The sequence below is a fragment of the Strix uralensis genome, chromosome 3, assembly GCF_047716275.1.
Source record: "Strix uralensis isolate ZFMK-TIS-50842 chromosome 3, bStrUra1, whole genome shotgun sequence".
NCBI lineage: Eukaryota > Metazoa > Chordata > Aves > Strigiformes > Strigidae > Strix > Strix uralensis.
Window position 1 is genome coordinate 24,947,226 of NC_133974.1, and position 22,903 is coordinate 24,970,128.

At 36.7% G+C, this 22,903-nt stretch overlaps 1 protein-coding gene across 1 annotated transcript in view; it reads right to left on the reverse strand.

Annotated features, from left to right (window-relative positions):
* CSMD1 (CUB and Sushi multiple domains 1) overlaps nt 1-22,903 on the reverse strand; it is a 1,283,073-nt gene that overhangs the window by 484,420 nt on the left and 775,750 nt on the right. Inside the window, exon 7 of the mRNA XM_074861694.1 lies at nt 17,338-17,415. Within this exon, the coding sequence (XP_074717795.1) occupies nt 17,338-17,415 (78 nt within the window). The remainder of the gene's footprint in view (nt 1-17,337; nt 17,416-22,903) is intronic.

The window sequence follows — 22,903 nt, forward strand, 5'->3', positions numbered from 1 at the left end:
ATTTCTACCTGTTTTCTTTCTCTGTTGAAAACATGCTGTGAATCTTTGATGCCACTGCCACTGTACTGAAGGACTGAGCCTGCTCTCCTCTGCTTCCTGACACCAAAGGTATAAACTGTGAGAAGCAAGGGGCACATATTTTGTATTGGTATTGAATGTATATTGTTTCATGAGGTCTCAAACGTCCTGTTTCTTTTGGATGCAAAGTTGTTACTTTTTGTCAGCTAAGCAGTTACAGGTAATGGTGTGCAGCCCTCTGTCTATGGGGAATTCTAAATAGCTATACAACCATTCAAGTCTTTATAGCTAAGCTTTTATGAGGTTTTTTTTCCAGTTAAAACAATGTGAAATGGAATTTGACAAGGCTTTTTTCCCCTTTTGTAAAAAAAACCACAATAATGGATCCTTTAATAATGGATTTTTAGAATGTATATGTGTTTTATTTATAATTATAATATCATAATTATAATATTATAATTATTTTAAAAATATCACTCAAAGTGGAGCTGATTACGATGCTACAGATAGGGCTACTCAACAGTGCCCAGCCTAGGCCTCTCTTTCCTTCACTCTGTAACTTTCACTAATGAATGTATGTATTTCTGCTTTAGACTGAATTTTAGCTGGGTTTAATTTTCAGAATTAAAGCCTTAGCAATAAAAATTTAACCAGCCGTCATTTTAGAATAGTATCAGTGGAAAATATATCATTTTTATGATAACTATTTTTTCCCAGCTATTTCTTATAAGCACTTTAACTCTTGGATGTTATGAGAATTGACCCTTAGATGCAGAAAAGGAATTGTCCTCTAACTCTCCCGTAAAAAAATATTTTGGGGTTTTCTCTGTCCATGAAGAGGCATTCATATTAGTTCATGTGGTAAACCTATGCATCCAGCCATTTGTACAGCTTTTAAATATTAACAACTCTACTTAGAATTCTCTGTGTATTACTGTTTATAGAGACTTCATACATTCTACCAGCATTAAGGCTGATCCTGCTACTCTGCTAAACCAGGGGAACACATTACCCACAGCAGCATTGTCTGCAAGGGGGAGTAGAATGCAGCTGGGTCTCATGTGGCATCCATGAATTCTAGCTGAGATTTTATCGATTAAAGAACTTTCAACAAGAGTGAATGTGCCAATAACCTCTATTGTACATACAAGAGAAATATAAAAGTTTTATCTGATTGTTGAGGGAGAGCAAAATAAAGTGTAACTGCTTAACATACAGTTTAAATTGCATAATAACACATGACTACCTTAACAAACCTTTCATTCTGTCTATACAAGAAATGAAATAGAAAAATGAAAGAGAAAATATAACTTGTAATTCTATTGTCCCCTAAACACATAGGGGGTCTACCTATACCATTACCCAGGATTACTAATGGACATGGAGAACATATTACCAACAATATGAAAAATTAGGACTAAGTTTTGATTTTTACCAAAACCATTATTTTAATGTAATGTAAATATATCTTGGTGAGAACGGCGTATGAAATTGTTTTAAAAGTATATGGCATTACCAATAACAACATGTCACTTGTTGAGATATTGTTCCTACTTTTTGTGAGAGGAGGAAGACGCTGTGCTTCTACAGAATCACAGAATCATCTAGGTTGGAAAGGACCTTGAAGATCATCTAGTCCAACCGTTAATCTAGCACTGACAGATCCCAACTACACCATATCCCTCAGCGCTATGTCGGCCCTACTCTTAAACACCTCCAGGGATGGGGACTCCACCACCTCCCTGGGCAGCCCATGCCAACGCCCAACAACCCGTTCTGTAAAGAAATGCTTTCTAATATCTAGTCTAAACATTCCCTGGCGCAACTTGAGGCCATTCCCTATCGCTTATTACTTGCTTAAAGAGACTCATCCCCAGCTCTCTGCAACCTCCTTTCAGGTAGTTGTAGAGGGCGATGAGGTCTCCCCTCAGTCTCCTCTTCTCCAGACTAAACAACCCCAGTTCCCTCAGCCGCTCCTTGTACGACATGTGCTCCAGACCCTTCACCAGCTTCGTTGCCCTTCTCTGGACACGCTCGAGTAATTCAATGTCCTTTTTGTAGTGAGGGGCCCAAAACTGAACACAGTAATCGAGGTGCGGCCTCACCAGTGCCGAGTACAGGGGTAAGATCACTTCCCTGTCCCTGCTGGCCACACTATTTCTGATACAAGCCAGGATGCCATTGGCCTTCTTGGCCACCTGGGCACACTGCTGGCTCATGTTCAGCCGGCTGTCAATCAACACCCCCAGGTCCCTCTCTGACTGGCAGCTCTCCAGCCACTCCTCCCCAAGCCTGTAGCGCTGCTGGGGGTTGTTGTGGCCCAAGTGCAGCACCCGGCATTTGGCCTTATTGAAACTCCTACAGTTGGCCTTACCCCGTTGCTCCAGCCTGTCCAGGTCTCTCTACAGAGCCTCCCTACCCTCGAGCAGATCAACACTCCAATATACCTATAATCATCACGCTGTTATTATTTTGCATTTAAAATGTGTCCTGAGAAAGAGGATTAAAATCTTTACTTTTAGATCAGATTAGTCATTTCAGAAATGCTCTAAGCAACAAGACTGGTCTACTTGTAGTTAATGTGTATAATCTTTAATATAGAATGCAAAATAGATGCTATGGTACTGGAGAATTCCAATACCATAATCCAATTCCAGCTAACTGGGCAGATTTGTCTCTTCTCCTTTTGCCAAGCATTTTTCTTTATGAGCTTTAGTTACCTGGTGTGTAGCAGATGGGCTCTTTTTATTTGTTGGTAGAGAACAGCATTTTAAGCCTGAAGTGTTAATAAGCTTGCTGATAGAACAAACTGTGTCATGTCCCTTTAACATCTCTTTTTCTCTAACTTTCATGCAATAAATCTTGTCGGCTTTATTCTGATTCAGCATCAGTTTTCCTGGTTTTACATTTTTACCACATTAATTTCTTTACCAAGAGAGACTTTCTCTCTTATGTATACCTTCTGATACTTCCAGCTAAACATACTGTTCAGAAAACTTACCAGTGCTTTTCCCATACTGAGTCAGGAGGAGGCAGCAAAAACTCAAAGAGAGAAAAACTCAACTAAACAGAATTGCAGGGCTGTAGGCAACTTTTGACAACAAAATATGTGTTTTCTAAAAAAAAAAAAAAATCTACCAAAGAGCCTACAAAAGATTTTGCACTAATGAAATTAAGCTATAGGAACAACCAGCGAAGAAGCCAAAACAAATACCATGCTCTCTTACACTGACATTCCAACTGAAACAACAGAAATTACTCTTTCCTAGGGAGTATTAAGGTTTTTAAGACCTAGAGATGTTTGTATATGATATGTATGAATGTTATATCCATATGAAATCTTTTACATTTACATGCAAATGGGGAGGTGATGTAAACACTGGTTGTATGTAAAGCTGTGAAATAAAGATACTGATTACCTTTTTCCATTTTTTTTTTTAAATTAATTTCTATTCTGTGTTTACCTTGTTGCTAATTGTGGCTAACCTAACTGACAAAGTCAATAGCTTAGCAAGAATTTTGATAACTCACAAGTCACCCCTGTACCATATGCAGAGGATATCATAGGTAAATTCCTCAAGTAGGGATGAAATCACATACAGTGTCAAATTGAGCTTATGTGCCATCAACCATTTTTATCATATCCAGAAGACTGTTAGGCAAGTTTTTCCTCCTGTGATATTAGGACCCAAGTGGTGCCCTTCACTTGGTTGCTGCATAGTTTACAATAAAAACTGGAATGAACCAGCCAGGGATCTTTGGAAATCATAGAATGGTTTGAGTTGGAAGAGACCTTGGAGATCATCTAGTTTCAACCCCCCTGCCATAGGCAGGGACACCTTCCACTAGACCAGGTTGCCCAAAACCCCATCCAACCTGGCCTTCAAAACTTCCAGGGAGGGGGTGGCCACACCTTCTCTGGGCAACCTGTTCCAGTGTCCCTCACAGGGAAGAATTTCTTCCTTATATCTAACCTAAATCTACCTTCTTTCAGTTTAAAACTGTTACTCCTCATCCTGTCACTATACTCCCTGATAAAGAGTCCCTCCCCATCTTTCCTGTAGGCCTACTTTCAGTACTGGAAGGCCACTATAAGGTTTCCCAGAGCCTTCTCTTCTCCAGGCTGAACAACCCCAACTCTCTCAGCCTGTCCTCATATGGGAGGTGTTCCATCCCCCTGATCATCTTTGTGGCCCTCCTCCAGACTTTCTCCTCGAGCAGGTCCATGTCCTTCTTATGTTGGGGGCCCCAGAGCTGAACACAGGACTACAGGTGGGGTCTCACGAGAGCAGAGTAGAGGGGGAGAATTTCCTCCCTCGACCTGCTGGCCAAAATTCTCTTGATGCAGCCCAGGATATGGTTGGCTTTCTGGGCTGTGAGCGCACATTGTTGGCTCATAGTCAGTTTTCCATTCACTAATACCCCCAAGTCCTTCTCTCCAGGGCTGCTCTCAATCCACTCATCGCCCAGCCTGTATTTGTGCTTGGGATTGCCATGACCCATGTGCAAGACCTTGCACTTGGCCTTGCTGAACTTCATGAGGTTTGCACAGGCCCATGTCTCAAGCTTGTCAAGGTCCCTCTGGATGGCATCCCTTCTCTCCAGCGTGTCGACAGCACCACACAGCTTGGTGTCATCAGCAAACTTGTTGAGAGTGCACTCCATCACACTGTCCTTGTCACCGACAAAGATGTTAAACATCACTGGCCCCAACACTGAACCCTGAGGAATGCCATTCATCACTGCTCTTCACTTTGACATTGAGCCATTGACTGCAACTTTTTGAGTGTGACAATCCAGCCAATTCCTTATCCATTGAGTGGTTCATCCATCAAATCCATGCATGTCCCTCCAATTTAGAGAAAAGGATATCATGTGGGACAGTGTCAAATGCACATGTAGATGATGTCCGTTGCTCTTCCCTTACCGACCAACACTATAATCCTGTCGTAGGCCACCAAATTTTTCAAGCACAATTTGCCCTTAGTGAAGCCATGACCAGTGTCACCAATCAGCTCCTTATTTTCCATGTGCCCTAGCATATTTTCTAGAACCATTCACTACATGATCTTGCCAGTCACTGAGGTGAGACTGACTGGCCTGTAGTTTTCTGGGTCTTCCTTTTTTCCTTTTTTAAAAATGGAAGTTAGGTTTCCCCTTTTCCAGTCAGTGGGAATTTCACTGGACTGCCACAACTTCTGATATATGATGGCTAGTAGCTTAGCCACTTCATCTGCATGTTCCCTCAGGACCCACAGATGCATGTCATCAGGTCCCATGGACTTGTGCACCTTCAGGTTCTTTAGATGGTCTCAAATCCAATCCTCTTCTACAGTGGGTAGCTCTTTATTCTCCCAGTCCCCACCTTTGCCTTTTGTATCTTGGGTGGGTGGCTGGAGCACTTGCCAGTGAAGAATGAGGCAATAAAAGTCATTCAGCACCTCAGCCTTCTTCATATCCTGGGTGACTAAGTCTTGTCCTTCCTATCCTGATCCCTGGTTACCTGGACAGTTTCTCTGTACTCCTCCTAGGCTATGTGTCCTTGCTTCCACCCTCTGTAGGCTTCCTTTTTATGCTTCATTTTGTCCAGGAGCTCCTTGTTCATCCATGCAGGCCTCCAGGCGTTCTTACCTGACTTCCTCTTTGTTGGGATGCACTGCTCCTGAGCTTGGAGGAGGTGATCCTTGAATATTAACCTGGTTTCTTGGGACCCTCTTCTCTCCAGGGCTCTATGCTATGCTACACTTCCAAGCAGATCCTGAAGAGGCCAAAGTCTGCTCTCTTGAACTCCAGGGAACTTCCCAAACTTCTGACTGCATTAAACTATCTTGTGCCAATACACTGTTAGTTCACACTTCTTTACTTTACTTTTGTTATATTCTAATGGAAGTCATCCAAGAAAATATGCAGTCTTTTCTTTATTCCTTATGTTCTATATATATGCTTTATCAGTTTCCCCTAAAAGTGAATTCTGACTTCTCATGCCTTTATTTGATAAAAGCCTGTGATACTTACCCTGAATATTTAAGCAGTTCATCAGTGAGGTTGTATAATACTTCTCTAAAGCCTGAAGTACTAATGTCTAATTATACATTTTAGGGAAGGGACTTCAATGGATGGCAAAAAAAAGAACAAAGAACAGGTAATTATTATAGGCAGGGCTAATGTTTTCAACTGTTTTAAAGTTGCTCAGCTTTTTTTTTTAAATTCTTCTTTCACCTGTGTGTACCTTTATCAAACAAAGGCTGTTGGGGCTTAAATTTTCTTTTTCAGGTGTCTGCCTTGGATTATTCTTGTTTAAATGTTATTAAATTGAAATTATTATTGTTTATACCTCTCATTCACTTTTGGTAGAGTCATGAGAAAAATTCAGTTCTCCACACTAAAAAAAATGAAGATGACCTCTTCCACAGAATATATTAGGACTGCCATACTTTGAAACTTGTATTTGTTGTCTGTGACCTTTGTGTCAAGGATGTACATTTTGCTCTTTCAACATCTACTAAAAATAGCTGAATGGGAGGCCTTTGGGAAACAGTATTTCAAGGGGACTGACAGAAACAGGTTTAAGCAAGTACATGCCAAATAATGTCAAATTTAACAATACCTAAGAGACTTTGAAGTGTGCTATCCATGTAGAACTCTCCAATTCCAGAGACCAATGAACATCCAATGTTGGGTACTGAACTGAGAACTGATCTTTCCTTCACAACCACTTACTGTTCTTCCACCAGGCCTTCCTGAGAGGATAAGCCAGTTGCCTCATTCAAATGGAGGGAACAAATCTCATTCAGAGGGAACAAGAGCTGGATTTAAAGGCAACTGTCAGAAAACTTGAAAGTACCAGTGGAGAGAAAAAAATTGGTATGACACGAAAGACACTGAGATAGTGAAGGAGAAGAATGGCAAACAGCATGTAGAAAGGTCAATAATTGTGAATGAGAGAAGAAATGAGAAAATAAATGAGGGAAGAAGAGAGAAGAGCAGATGGGAGAAATGAGGGAAAAAGGTGATGAAGGGACTCTAGGCAGAGTCTGGAACTGATAAATGACTATGTAAAGACATAAAGGGGGGAAAATATGGCATGATAATGATAATGGTGCTATATCATGGAAGGAGCAAAGAGATTCAGAAGAGACTCATTTGGTAAAGGAATTAGGTTATGGTTAGTGAAGTGTTTCTACAACGTAGTGGGTTGACCCCTGCCAGCAACTAAGCACCCACCAGCCCCTCACTCACTTCACCACTTCCAGTGGGATAGGGGAGACTATTGGAAGAGCAAAAATTAATTAAAAATTTGTGGGTTGAGAAAAAGACAGTTTAACAGTTGAAAGGGGGAAAAAAAAAGAGGAAAAAAAAAAAACCACAGCAAGTGATGCAAAGGCATCACTCGCTACCTCCAAAGTACCTCCCACTGCTTGCTACCTCCCACCCAGCAAACCACTGCCGAGCCAGCCTACTAGCAATGGCTATCTTGGAAAGACTACCCATCGTTTTCATTTCCAAACCTGACGTTATATCGCATGGAACATCATTTGGGTCAATTTGGGTCAGCTGTCCCAGCTGTGTCCCCTCCTGAAGTCTTGCCCACCCCTAGTCTACTCGGTGTTGGGGGGCAGAATGTGAAAAAGAAAAAGCCTGGACACTGTGTAAACACTGCTCAGCGATAGTCACAACTCTTGTGTATTATCGACATTGTTTTGGTCACAAATCCATTAAGATGCAATAACTACAATAAGACAAGGAGCAATGGGAGAATAAGAACTGAAACACTGAAAACCAGAAAAATTATTTTATAGCAAACCTGACTGAAATTCGGGGCATGTTCTGTTTTTATAATAATAGTCATGTGGGATACAAGTTCTGCCTCTCCAAAAAGTCTTATCCTCTGTCATGAGAATCTTACACATTAGAACTTCTGCTTCAGTACTGGATCAGAAATGACTATGATTAATTTAACTGAAAACCAGCAAAGAAATGAATAAAAGAATTACATTACGTGCTTAAGTGCTTTTGAATTTTCATACACTAAACTGTGGATTCAAATTTTAATCTATTCCATAATACAATAGAGTAATATCCAAGCAGGTGGTATTATTTCATGCTAGATTTTTAATCTTAACATAAGTGATTGTCATTTATGACAAAGGAGTTTAATTTAGACTCTGCTATTCTGTACTGCAGATGTATTTTCAGACCTCTGAAAATAAGGCCTGGTAGAATTAAGAAAGAAACATGGCTTCTCAGTACAAACCAGGTTTCCCATGTGACTTCAAAAACATGAAGGAAAAGCTGATATGGCAATAAAAAGTAGCATCCTGAATAAAACAATATATGCCACATGAAATATCAGCTTAGAGAAACCATACTGTTTTGCTCTTGTTAATTTGATAATTCACTGACTTTATAGCTCCTCTAGCAGAGACATTGAGCATCAGAGTTCAGTTCAAAAGCATTAAACTAGGGAAGATATGCATACATTTTTCACACATATCTTTTGCTTATGCAGAAGAAGTTCTTTCATGATAGGAGCCTGAAGCAGAAAAAATTGTGACAGTGAGGTGACAGAAATCAAATAAATGGTTGTATTAGCAGAACAATATGGACTTTGAGATATAGTTATTTCCTGTTAGATTAAAACTTTTCAGAAAGAAACATTTTTGATCACCATCATGTGTATTAAAACTTACATTACTTTGATATATGACAAAGTGATCTTGTCACTCTTACCTGAGTTGAAACGCCTTGTATGATAGAAGCATACATACAAGCCAGAGCATCACACTTACAGTCCCTTCTTTTTCAAGTTTTGCTGACATTTAACAGAAAATTTAGCTAGGTATTCTGGGATTTTTCTAGATTATTCTTTCTGTTTATGTTTTCAAAATGATGTAGTTGAGTAACCATTTTTTGTTTTTTAAAGAACAAGCTGTTCTATGAATTTCAGTGGAAGGACATATCATGTTGAATAATCCCCACCCCTTAAATCAGTAACTAGTCTTTTTTTTCCAAATGTAACCCAATGTATTTATATCCATTTTAGTTCCTTCTTGGGTTTTTTGGTCCTGTCCTAAAGATATTTCAATTTCAATGCACATTATTGAGGAAATTGATTCATTGTTCAAGCATTGTGTAATTTTTTTACTTTTTCCAAGTGAAGAAGGAATAGTCGACTCAAACTGGTCTGAAGCTGATAAATTAGCTGTCAGCTAACAAAACTCCTTTGTTCCAAACATATCTGACACTGGAACTTGGCAGTAATGCTCAGAAGATCTGCAGGAACAGATAGGTTCCAGTGTGTCAGGGTAACAACTGAGAGTGAGATATTATGCCAACACAGTTGAAATTATTTTCCAAAGTGTTTCACAATGTAAAGAACAAACTCTGAAGAAGAAAAATAGTCCAAGACCTTCTATCAGAGTCTGAAGATATTATCCCACAACATGGATTTAGAAAACCAGGATCTGAATACATGCTCAACATGCATGAACTATACAGCTAGTGTTAAACTTTTAAAACTGCAATATTAGACTCTGTGGAAAGTGGAAATCTCCTTGCAGGAGGTGGGAAGTCTCTGACTCTTCCAAAGGACTTGACAGTGAGGGTATCTATATTCTGCAGCACACCCTCACTGCATAGACCAGTGTCATACTTCTTTCTTTAATTAAAATTGGTTTAATGTTTTTTGTATTCCAGAAATCTGAATTCACCCACCCACAAGTTCTGAATGCCTTCATAATTTACATACATTATTTGAATCTACAGAGACATTTTGCCAACCTATTTACTGCCCACATCTATATTTTTAACAGAGCTGTGCACAGGATTAAGCCAACGAAGCTATATAAAAGTATTAAGGTTTATATTTAAATTTTGTATGAATAGTTAATTTATACAGAATGGTAATTGCTAAAAGCCAGTTGCTTATTCTTAAGTCTTTGACTTTGAAAATAACAGAATTCAATGTCAATTTAGCCTACAGTATGAACACTCACTTTGGACAATCAGTAATGTTCTATAATTGTATATGAAAATTATTTAATGGCAGTTTCAGCTTCCTAGCTGGATAACAATTCATTTTAACCATCCATAATTCAATCAGATTACATCTTGTTTTACATATTTTAATAGATGCTTTCTTCTGGTTATTTTACAAATTATATATGCAAATGATGTATTAAATAATTGATGAAGCACCTTGTTTTGCTTGTAGCTACAAGTGATGCTTTTCTACACAAATATATTTAGGCAGTAGTTCTCTTCACAGCAAGGTTTTTGCATACTATTTTAAAAGATATTTAAACTCCTGCCGTGATGAAGGCTTATTTAGAAACACCAAGTATAATTTACTAACTTGATTTATGAAGCAATTTATACAATCTAGTAAAATAGCACAGTAGAATTCCATTGCATAGGGATACTCATCTTCTCTGAAGATTCTTAATTCTTTGACACTTGGGCAACTGTATATTATTACATTCTGTGATAGGACAAAGTATATCAGGGTAATTATTCCTCCTGTTTTATTAAAGTTTTATAAAACTGTTAGAGGTTAATGCTGCAGTTACTTTTTCCTAGTGCCCAGTTTGATCCTATAATACTCAGTAAAAGGGGAAATAGAGTCATTAATCTCTTATTAGACAATGTAATTAGACAATTACAAATGGTGTAATGGAATACTATGTGTTATGTATTTATCTACAATTGTGTATGTATATGTATGTATACCTTTGGTATTAAAGACTCCAGGATCCATCCCTTAACCTATTGTATAAAAGTGTCAGTGTTTTAAGTATTACTTCCTTCTTTTGTCTTTATTTTTAACTGAACATTAGCATATGTTCAGTATTTCTGTAAAAAGGTTTTCTGAAATAAAATTGGATATTTGCAGACATGCTAGGTCCACAAAATCTGAGTTATTTAAGCCTTGTGTTTCCTAACCTTGTAATTAATACATCAGCAAGATAAACAATCCTTTCATTTGCAAAGATGCATAATATAAACGCAAACTTGAAAAATGCTTTCCTTTTCAAGCTGCGGGATTTGAAAGAATGAAAAACAGCTTTCATGACTGAAAAGGCTGGAGAGTTTTTGATACTGTGTAGGCATTTCGGAAGTTTCTGATTGGCACTTACAAATGAGAACCCTTTCAGTGCCTGTATGTTAATGTAATACAATACAACATACAAGCACAGAGTAACTTCCACTGAGAACACAGATCTTCAGAGAGAATTCCTATAGAAACTAATGGGAAAGAGGCACCTCCATACTGATCTTAGCACACAACAGTCTTCCGGTTTGGCTTCCTCTGAGAAATCTCAATCTTATATGTAGGTATTTCAAATCCTTTTCTTGGTGAAGTTTTAGGCAAAGGTCTCTGTTTTCATTATGTGAGAAGGGGTATATCTGCCACTAAACACAGAAGATGCTGAATAGATACTCCACAAAGGTCAGAACAGAGCTACAGATGAATCCTGTCACTTTTCACCCTTGCATTGCAATGCTTTATGAAGAGCCCAGGAAGTAGAAGTTTTTAAAACACTGGTATTTGTAAAAGGAAATCCTAAAATCCGCAATTAGAAATTTTTCTTTTTAAAGGACACAAAACATATAATACTATAAAATGCAATGCTGTTGTGTTTCGCTCCCAAAAAATTAGTAAAATATTTCTCTTGATATGCTGTCCTTCTTTACTTGTTCTTTTGGGTTTTTTTTCAGAAGCAACAGCAAACTGATCACCTGTGTGTCAGAACAGGGCAAACAACCCTCCAAAGTCTTGTTCAAAAACTTTACAAACACTACTGTGTGCCCCTGAACTAAAGCATGCCTGAAAGCTGCCGACATTTCTACATTTGCCTTACTTTTTTTAGCTAACAGTGATACCAATCAAGGAGAGAGATTTATGTTACATTTATTTCTTCAGTGCTTTTAAATTTGTGCTTGCTTGAAGGGGCACAGACCTGAGGAATTTCAGAGGACAAAATCTACTTTCCAGGAGGATAATATTTTTTTTTACTTTCTATATTCAGTCTATATTTATCTTAGTGTTCATATTTAGTTAATTTATTTAAAAAAAAAATACAGTTTCATGTAATATTTAAAATATTTACAGCGAAAACCAGACTGCATATTAAGAGCTCTGAAGCACACAAGATCCAAAGCACAAAGGACCTTTTGATACACAACCACCTATAATTACTTTATTTCACATCATGTTTATTGGTGATCAATCCCATCATCAATGCAAAGTTTCTTAAATTAATTAAGGATATAGCATTAGATGGTACATTTGATTAGTTTAAACTTCTCTAAGATCAAATTATAACTTTAAAGAGCGAGATAGCTTTTTTTTTGTTTGTTTTAAATTTGAGACTAAAAACTGTCAGAACAATCAATATTTAACAGTATTTCTTGATTGATTTGACCCCAACACAGCACGTGATAGCCTGTGAAAATTCAAATTCAGTAAGAAATTAGTTTCTACCTGTGACGATTCAATACAATACAAGCACCAAAAAAAAGTTTAGAAATTTTAGTGGAAATTTTTCCGTTATACGTGCATTTAAAAAATAATAATATGGAATTATTACACAGTTTTTCATCCTTCCTAAAATAATTTGCAAAATAATATGAAAAATAATTAATTTATTTAATTAAAATTAATTAAATTAAATTAAATTTTGGGGAAACAATGAAGAACATAAGTATTAAACATAATAATAAGAAATTTATTTTTATATCATGACAAGCTATTAAGTTTCATTACAAAAAGGTAGCAATCAGCAATAGTTTTATAACTGTAACTTGAGATGACCTTTGGTGGTTGTCATATCAGTTTGTTGATTGCACATTGGTTTGCAATTGATTTTTAATAATTGCTCTTTTGAAAATATAAAAGCTCTTAAATAAATTGTTCTTTATTAAGGAATAAGAACAAACCAGTCAGAATATTGGGCTATTAAGTGTAACGATATAGTCCAATATTGTTCTTCGTAGGGAAATACTCTTTCATTAACTGAAGAGCAAAACTTTTACTAGTCATCATGTTTCTGTGAAAATAAATTTACCAGTAGCCATATGTGAAGAAGATGAAATTGCCAATTTATTTAAAACATGAGGAATATATTGGTAAGCAACAAAATTCTATCTTAAAATTTTGCCATGAATATATTTTTAACTTTACACTCTAACGTACTAAGCCATTTTTGTCAGTTATCCAATAACAGAATAAATAATGACTGCTAACATTCTTTCTTTCTTACACAGAATTGGCAATGTAATCTTGTTTTGGTATTAATCACTTTAGTTTCAACAGCATGTGCCATTAATTCGCCCTAATGTGCTGCAACCAATCAATACTTAGTAAACTCATTTGTTCTTTGGCTCTACATGGCAAAATAATTGTCTTAAAATAGTTCTTTTTATCACCTTCAGGGAGAAGAACTGTTTAGATAAACTCTAGCAAAGCTTTCAGATGAAGTATTAATCTTACTCATGATAAAATCATGCTCTTCAAACTATTTAACATGTGTTTTTCTAGTATTCTGAAATAAATTTTCACATAATACTACAGAAGCCTGAAATTGCTGTAGTGAAGTTTAAGAATTTTTTACTCAGTGAATACCTACAGATCTCTCACTTTGTAAAGCATTCTTGTTCACACACTAAACACTTTGCAAAGTAAGGTTAAGTCACTCAATATTCAGTGATTGCTATGAACTGTTAACATGGTGCAGTATGAATGTCATATTTTTTAAAGAATCACTCAGACCTCGTCTGTTCGTCCTTGTTGCTATTCCAGAATGTAGATGTTCCCTGCAGTTTTCTGTGTCATGTGGCTCGAGCCATTATCCACACTGCATTTTGACAAGAGCAAGCTCAGGAAATCAGCTCTCCCAGACACTCCATTCTTGCTGCTGCCTTCCCCTCCTAGTATATTGCACTGGCAGATTTGCATGCAACACATAAACCTTATAAGCATTTCCATTTTTCACCTTATATGATGGCTCTCGCCTCACTGAACTTCCTTGGCATTTACTGTGAGCTTGCTGCATTGCTGTGCTCTGTCCTGCTGCTGGTTGGAAGGCCTGGAAGTGGGAGGCTGCCCTGCAACCGCAGGCACTAGGGCTGGGGACATTAGGGGCATTAGGGTCTGCTAGGGCTGTCTGCTCTTCTAAATCTGCTCTGCCCAAAGGGGCTGCTGTGGGCCGCACAGGGGCCAAAGATTCACAGAGGTGACAAGTAGCAAGTCTGCAATTATGGCCCTGCCTTCACAATATTATGTAAACTGGTGTCCTGAAGAGTTCAAGAGCTGTACTCACTCATTACCCCTTGCACGTTGAATGACCAGCAGTAACTGCTTGGTATATATCAGAGGCTAGACTTGAAAAGATGAACTACAAGGGCCTCCTACTTGCCTAGAAAATGAGCCTTTTATAAGGACTGTGGCTGCCTAATGATGATCTGTCATCATGGCTCACTTTATTAGGGCTCTCCTTCTCCTGGATGTACAAGATGCTCCCTGTACCATCTCTCTACTATGGAGGTAATGCGCAGATGTTTAGAAGTAATAATCACCCTCTGACAGAATTTCTGGGCAGGAATGCTGCCATGAAAACATATTCATACAAAAGCCAGCAATCAAAACTATATTTTTATCTAATCAGTTACAGTGCAAACTATATCCATAGTAGTTTTAGAAAAAGGTAACAACCATTAGGGACACAGAGCCTAAAGGCTTATTCTATGTTCAAATGAGAGTGAGCGACAATACCAATATGGATCAAGCAACTTCCTTTGGGAATATACCATATGTATCGGAATGACTAAGAAAAGGAACAAAAGTGAGTAGGCAGAGCCTGCAACTAAACAGATGGACACCAAACCAGATGTAATTGGATTTGCTTCCCCTACACAGATTCATAAACTAAAACTCTCTCCTTGCTCCTCTGAGAGATCAGCTTCAGATGACCCAAGGGGAAATATGCTTAGCATTGGATTTGGCCAGCGTTTGTGGCAGCTCAAGCACTAATGACCAACAGTGAAAAAGTAACCATTCACAACTGCCTGTCCATTTACTTTCTCCCAGTTTACTGTTCCAAAACTTTGCCAAATGCAAAGTTTTGATGAACCAGGACAATATTTTAGTTCAATTAGTTTCCCATTATTTTCCCATTTCCTTGCATAAATTAATCATGATTCAACTGCATCTGGCCCACTGCTAAAGGGTACTAGCTGGCAGGAGTACTCTGGCAACCAACTAACTTGATATGTTTCCTTCAGGTGTACTGAAGAAGAAGAAGAAAAAAAAAAAAAGGCAAAACCTGTTCTTTCCCTCAGGAGTGACACAATATATAATGATTTTTTTCCCATAGTAAATCTACCAAGGCATCTGTATCCCAAAGCCATGCTTTGCTACCTGACTCTTTATAAAGGATGGCAGAGCAGTTGAAAGAAAGCATGCAGGAATCCAGGCAGGTCCAGGAGGAGACGAGAGAGATATGACTGTACACAGCTGAAATACTGTTCTGCATTCCACAAGGAATTATCAGTACATTGGTAACGTTTTCTGCCTAAATCCTAACAGAGTTGTGCCAGTGTGAAATGCTTTCTGCAGCTGCTCGCAGGTTGTGCTTGGGAGGAAGAGCTGTGAGAAATCTGCAGATCTTGGGGTTTGCACGGCATGCTCTCACAGCATTTGCCGTGCTGGTATTAGCATTCTATCCACTGTCCATAAACCAAAATGCAAAAGTAAGATTTTTGCTTTATATAGAGAGAATATTAAAAAGATCTAACACACAAAAATGAGGAAACGTATTAGTCTTTAATTTACTTTTTTAGAGATTTGCTAATTGGCATCAAATGTCAATATCCATTCTTATCAGTTCTCTGAAGTTGAATTCCCATTTACTTTTTCCATCTGCATAATTACTAGCAAGAACAATGGTTAAATACTAAAGGCTTACATCAGAAAGAACAGCAAAATACATTTGAATCCAACTGTTTGTATTTTAATCTTACCATTTTTATAAGCTTCATATATGTGAAAGTAATAATTATAAAAATTGGTTCTTAGAGTTATGTTGAAAAGTCAGATGTGATAATAAAGCTTCACAAGTCAAAACACAAAGAAAAAAAAACAGAAAAAATTACATTTGAAGTAAACAGCAGACTGCTTATAATAATTTCTTCCATAGCCTTACTTCCATTTTCTGCAATTAAATGTGGTGTCTGACAGCATGTGCTCTGAGAGTGTAAGTAGAGATCGCACAGATCCCAGAAGTACCTTATAAATAATGAAATAATCACCCAATCAGATACAAACTCCAAAGAGACGGATCAACTTTTTCTGCTACACCTTGCATAAAAAGTTCCTTATGGGTGCCACACCATCAATGTGCAACATTTAAAGCAAAAAATTGTCATGCCTCTTTTGTTCCCATGAGCACACTGAAACACTCACTTTGCCTTCAACAATGCACTGCAGAAACACAGAGATCAGATCATATCCTCTAGATATTAGCCTTCAAGACACTCATTCTCTCTGTACTTGCAGAATAGCATACAATAAGGCAAACATACCTGGGTTTCACTTGGTTGAGTTCAGTGTTATTACATGAAGAATTAATTTATTCAAATACATCTTGGTCATTATACAAGCACTTTTAATGAGTTATGGGTGAACACTGGCTTACTCTCTGGCTTTTTCTGGGCTAAGGGACTCTCTGTTTTCCAAAATATAAAATTACCTTATTTTTCTTGTTTCAAGACTGGCCTGACTAATGGAGATCTTCATCTTCCTGGGAACTTGGGAATTACAGCAGTTCTTAAGCCCTGCTGTGCTATATCACAGGACTGGAAAGCGGCAGTTACCAGGACATAATGTGGCAAGGAAGGGGAAGAATTAGAGCTGTGATATTAACTGAGGGGAAGAAAAAAGATCAGAAAGCAAAAACTTGGATCCAGAAAATGCTAAGATACCTTCACTGCCCCCAGTACTGCATTGATAAAGTCTATATTGCACTGTTCTTGGATTTGCTAACTCGCCTTGCATCTCTGAATTCTTAATATCCTGATATATAAAAATATCTTGATATATAAATTTTTTTCTACATACCCATATTTTTCAGACATTACAACACCATATTCTGCTTTGTATACCCTCAGTATTACCAGTGGAGTTCTAATTCAGTGACAATTGAAAGCATAATAACTATTTTTTGACCATAGGTTCCCAACACCTCTCTCTTTTATTTGTATATTTAATAGGACTCCAGAAGATATATGCAGTCACTAAAGATAATGGTATAAACAACTTACAGACAGAATTTTTGTGGTTACTGTCTTTGCTGGGCAACATCTTGACTCCTCTTGATTTCAGTTCAATTGCTTTTTTCACTGAGAAAACAAGCAAACCAGAAGATAACTGATTATTAAACTTTATAGAAAAGACATATAGCAGCCAAATCATACATTACAACAACACACAGCTACACAGGAATCCTACAAACAGATTGAAATAACTGCAGTTTCTAGATACTTGAAATATATTTTTACAAAAATACAACCATTTATCATGTTTTAGAGGATGTCCTTTTTAAACAGGCATTATTAGGATTTGCAGTATTTTGAATTCAAGTTTCCTTAGGGTCAAAGAAAAGAAAAACTTGTCCTAATTACATGTATGAGTTTCCTATGTTCGACACTGCATATGGCAAAATCTTAAACATTTTTAAACTACTTCTTACATAAAATGTAGACTACATTACCTACACATATATGAGGACCACAAGCTTTAAATGCGATATTCACATCTGCTTTTATTTGATTCACTCTTCAGTAGTAGACATGTTTTCAGTTCAGTTTCCTAAGACGATTAAGGTTATAGGATCACAGTATGTTACATTCTTTGGCTCACCTAACCCCTTTTGAATATACAGAGCAATTTCAACTGAATTAGAAAGAGAGTAAGAGCTCTCAAAGGGACAAAGTTTTGTGAGAGAGAACAGATGTATCAGAGGTTTAATATCTGTTTTCTCTGTTTATCCAGCTGAATGGCTGTTAAACTCCCAGCCTATCCCTACTAAGTAGTTAGGGCACCATAGGAGGGATCAGGAGCAAAGTAGGAAGAGACATGAGAAGAAACTAGTGCAGTTAATATACATTAAGGAACACATGGGGTAGAATTTAACTGCAACGGTAGGAGAAAAGGGTAAAAATATAGGACACATTCACAGGAAATTATTTAGTTCTGTGGCTTGGGAAAAACTTGATCAATTGAAAATAAAATCAGATGTAGAAAATAACTGTGAAACATCCTTTGATAATTCAAAACTATTGTGCAAAAAACAATATCAATAGCAAAATAGCTAGTGACTGATACTAGTGTATCGGAATGTTAATAACATCATGATACATGTCAGTAACAAAAAAATACAAAAAGCCATAATCCTTTCCTGATTCTTTTTTTTTTTTTCTAAGAGTTTGCAGTGGTTAATAATCTTAAAATGCAGCCATTTATCCTAGATACAAACAGAAACAAAAAATCAACTCAAACATTTTTAAAATGGCAGTAATTTGTACTCATACTACATAAATATACAAATAAATAACAGAGATCATCCATTATACTTTTTGTCAATATATGGGATAAATTTTATGATTACTACACTATATACTGATCTGTATGCACATATTTCAAAGTGGTAGGAACAGAAAGTTAACATGCCTTTAAGTCTTTAAATATTGCATTAAAAATTGTGATTTCACAGTATTTGTTTCTATATTGGACTTTTGCTGCTTTTGCAACCTCAGAGTGAAGCAGCCTTTTCTTAAGTGCTGAAATTAGGCAAGTACTGCAGAAAGAACCTTTTGTGCTATGTACGTTGCAAGTGCAGACATTTATGTCTAGACCTGGAAAACAGGTGTTCAAATGATGAAAGATGATTGAAACACAATTGTAGCTGCATGGGATGAAATGGATTTGATACCAGTGTGGTGTTTTCTTCTAAGACAGGAACACATTATTCAGAGATATCAAGGCAGACAATAAGGTTAATATCCCCAAGGGCTTCTGGAAGGGTAAACCTCGTGGATATGGTTTTCTTAGGATTAGTTTCTATGCTTTGGTACTAAATTTTCCAACAAGTGCCATCTTATGTTATGGTTTTTTTAAGCTGCGTAACCAGGCTGTTAAAATTATTCCATATTTAATGGGAAATGAACAGCACAACTCTTTTAATGAATATTTGGGATATTGTCTGGAGTTGCAATCCCTCTGCCAGCATGAATTTCAAAATTTATTAATATCTTTGTCATGTAAAACATGCGAGCAGTTCTTGGAGAACTCAAAACCCACACTGCTTACATTCATAGATGAGTGGTAAAACCATTGAGGAGTTATACAGAGGACAGAGAAAAGAACTATACTCTTTGTTCTGTGACCCTGTTTTAGAGTGAAAGTGGCAATCATCACTCAAATTCCTTGTGGGAGGTCACTCTTGAACGTATTTGTTAGACATACTTGAAGTATGCTTCTTGGGAATGGGGAAAAATTATACTCATCAGCTTTATTTGAAATACAGTGGACATAAATTGAAAGAGAGGTTCTGATTTGATATATGAGAAACTTTTTCATTATTAGGACAGTCAAGCATTGAAAAGGTCCTGCAATTTCCATCCTTGGAGTTTTTTCAGTTGTCAAGAAAAAAACATTCTGTATCTCTCTGAAAGAACATTAGATAGGGGATTCACAATACTTAAGATCAGTCATCTAAAATGTATGCTTTATGAAGAGAAATAGCTACCTCAAGGAGGGCAATTCATCCCCTTGTAAGACAGGCACAATGAATCATCCTCTGGAGATGCCTTTTCCTCTCCATAAAATATAGCAGAAACATACACCACTTGCTCAAGCTAGATCCCCACATTTTAGACAGTAACATTAGGTGACATGAGCTTTTATGTCTGGAGAGCTTAACAGCCAAATGTGGGTACCTGTGAGACACAGGGATTCATGAGGTTAAAAGGGATAGTTTGGGACATAAATACACAACTTCTGCCTCTATTATACTTGTGTGCGTAAGTTTTTGCATGTGGCCTGCAAAGTATTTTCTTCCATTTTTAAAAAGAATTAAGCAAGTGTAGTCTTTAAAATACAAAATGTTCAACCTCTGAAAGAGAAATAGAGACCACTGAACACTGTGGTTTGAGTGAATCAGTTCAACCCCTTCTGCAACATAAAACAAATACTCTAAATTGTACTTTTTATAACAATTTAAATCCCATTTGAATACCTTTTCTGAGATACTTCTTTTCTACTTCCTAATTGCTTTTTTATTAAAAAGGTTTTCCTGATTTCAAAGATGATTTGCCATTTAATAGCACACAAAGCGGAATGGCTTTATGTTAATAATGTCAGATATGAACAGCATTTTCCACCTTTTAAGTGATTGCTTTTTAAAAATTTGCATAGCTTTCTGCTGTCTTCACTTAAAACATTCAGCTAAGGTAACTGAATTAATTCACTTCATCTTTTCTGTTAATCATAACTTTAAGACTATTTTGGAGATGAGATACTCATTCAGGGAGGAGGGCAGAGCTGAGCACTGGAAGTCCAAGACAATCTTAGCAGCCTTCTGAAAAGCACTGGTAATATTCCTTAACATCTTGCTATAGCTAAATTAAAATCATCCATGAAAAAAATATATGCCTGGCATTATTTGAATGGATCATGAAAGTTAAAGCAAATTTTTCAAGTTGTAAATGTCCATTCAAACCTATTCTGATTTCTATGAAGCTCTTACTTTCTAATATATTTGAACCTGTGTGAAGAAAATATATTTTACCCCAAGCACAATTACCTTGCAGAAAAGATTTTGACAATTTAGCAGAAATATAGTTTTAAGAAAGGATCGGAATCACAGAATCACAGAATGGTTAAAGTTGTAAAGACACCTCTCGTTCAACTCCCTTGTTCAAGCAGGGCCACCTACAGCTGGTTGCTCAGGATGAACCAATGAGTAAAATTTCAACTGTGGTAACAATCAGGAGGGTAACAAAACAAAAGCATCAATGAGACATTAGAACATAGTCCCTGTGTCTTTTGAGGATATTAGACAACTATTACCTTCAGTCAGATAAATTTCTGTGTGGTTTTATGTATATATTATAGACATATATTGCATTTAGATTTGTTGTTCATGAAAAAGTACTTCCAAAAATTAGTATGCGATATTTTAAAAATCTTACTAGATTATTTTAAAATAATATTAATAATCAATATCTTTATCTGAATAAAAGTGGTTTCATACATTTGAGACCTGCTGTCATTCTGCCATTGAAAAGGTAGAAAGCTAATTCTCCTATGCATTTCCCTTGCCTAAGGCATTTGAAGTATAAAATATAACTGGTAAATTGTCTGTGTTGGTTAAATGAAGAGATGAAAATAAACAGAACATTAAATATTTAAAATGTTTGTATATCTTCGGGTAAGAAAGACCTAATGTTGTTGAAAAAGTTCAGATAATCAATGAGTTTAAGCAAAATGTTCACAAATAACTAAGCTCAGATATATTTCAGTAAGAAGTTCCGTATACAGACTGCAGTCTGGAGAACTTCAAAAAGACCTTTCATGACTAGGTAACAAAAAGACAAGGGCGAACAAGTGGAGTTAACAAGAGTAAGGCTTCAAAACAATAAAAAGAAGAGTTTTTTTCATACAGGAACTAGTAGATGTGAAATTTTTTGCCAAAAGGCACAGGCAAGTGTGGATCCAAGAAGTCTTCAAATATGCTTCAGACCATGAATGGAAGCAGGCATGGGGTTAGACAGATCCCTTTATGAATGCTCATGACTTCTCTAAGTCTATCTTTGTGAGTAGAAGAAAGAGGCCGAAGTTCATTCAGAAGGTAAATCTTATCTCTTTGGTACAAAGGACTGAATCTTCTTCCTCTTCACACTACTTTAGCAGACTATGATCTGTACTATGATACCTTTAGACATTGTTATAATCACAGTAAATATGCCTCTATTGTACATGGAAGATGACCTTTTGGAAGTTTTTTTCCTGTTCTGGTAGACAAGACAGCTGTTTGTGGTCTTGAGGAGTACTATATTTCTGGGCAGAAGCTTCAGGACTTCCTACAGAACACGACTATTGCTTACAGTTTGAAACTGTCTCAGCTGGAGAATTCTTGGGGCTGAACTTTCATGATGCAAGACACTTCAGTACACCATGTGCTCACCATGGTAGTGCTAACCTCTCAGCACAGCTTCGCACTTCTGCAAGCTATCGGCCTGGATAGTCAGACAATCTCATGTAGACTTGGTGTTTCTGTTCCAATTTTTATGTCTTGCTTGAAACATCAGAGTTATATGACACTTGTTATGTATTCAAATAAAATTCACATAAATATTAGATTTCATATTAGCTTTTTTAGATTATTTAATTAGAACAGAAGTAGTGTTAAGATTTTGTTTATCATTCAGTAAGTTTATAGTTTTGTTCTAACATTTCTAGCACATTTTGAGTTATTTGAGCCTCACTGAAATTATTTGGTTATGGTTGTCAGATTCTGATTTCAGTTATACCTGTATATATCTGGTGGGATAGATCTTTTCCACACAGTGTTTATATGCCTGGTCCAAATTTATTATGAAAACTTATTGTTATCTAAAATCACCTATAATTTAATGGTTTGAGTTTTTTTTAAAGAATTTACTATATAGCATATTGTAAGCTCTCTAATGTTATCTTAGTTCAAAGAATACTCATTGAATATTTGGTCTTTTAAAATTAATATATTGCAAGGAGTTGACTTAATGACATTTCATTTTTTCCTTTTTTAATCAGCTATATAATGGTAGATCAGAAGTACCGCAAAAA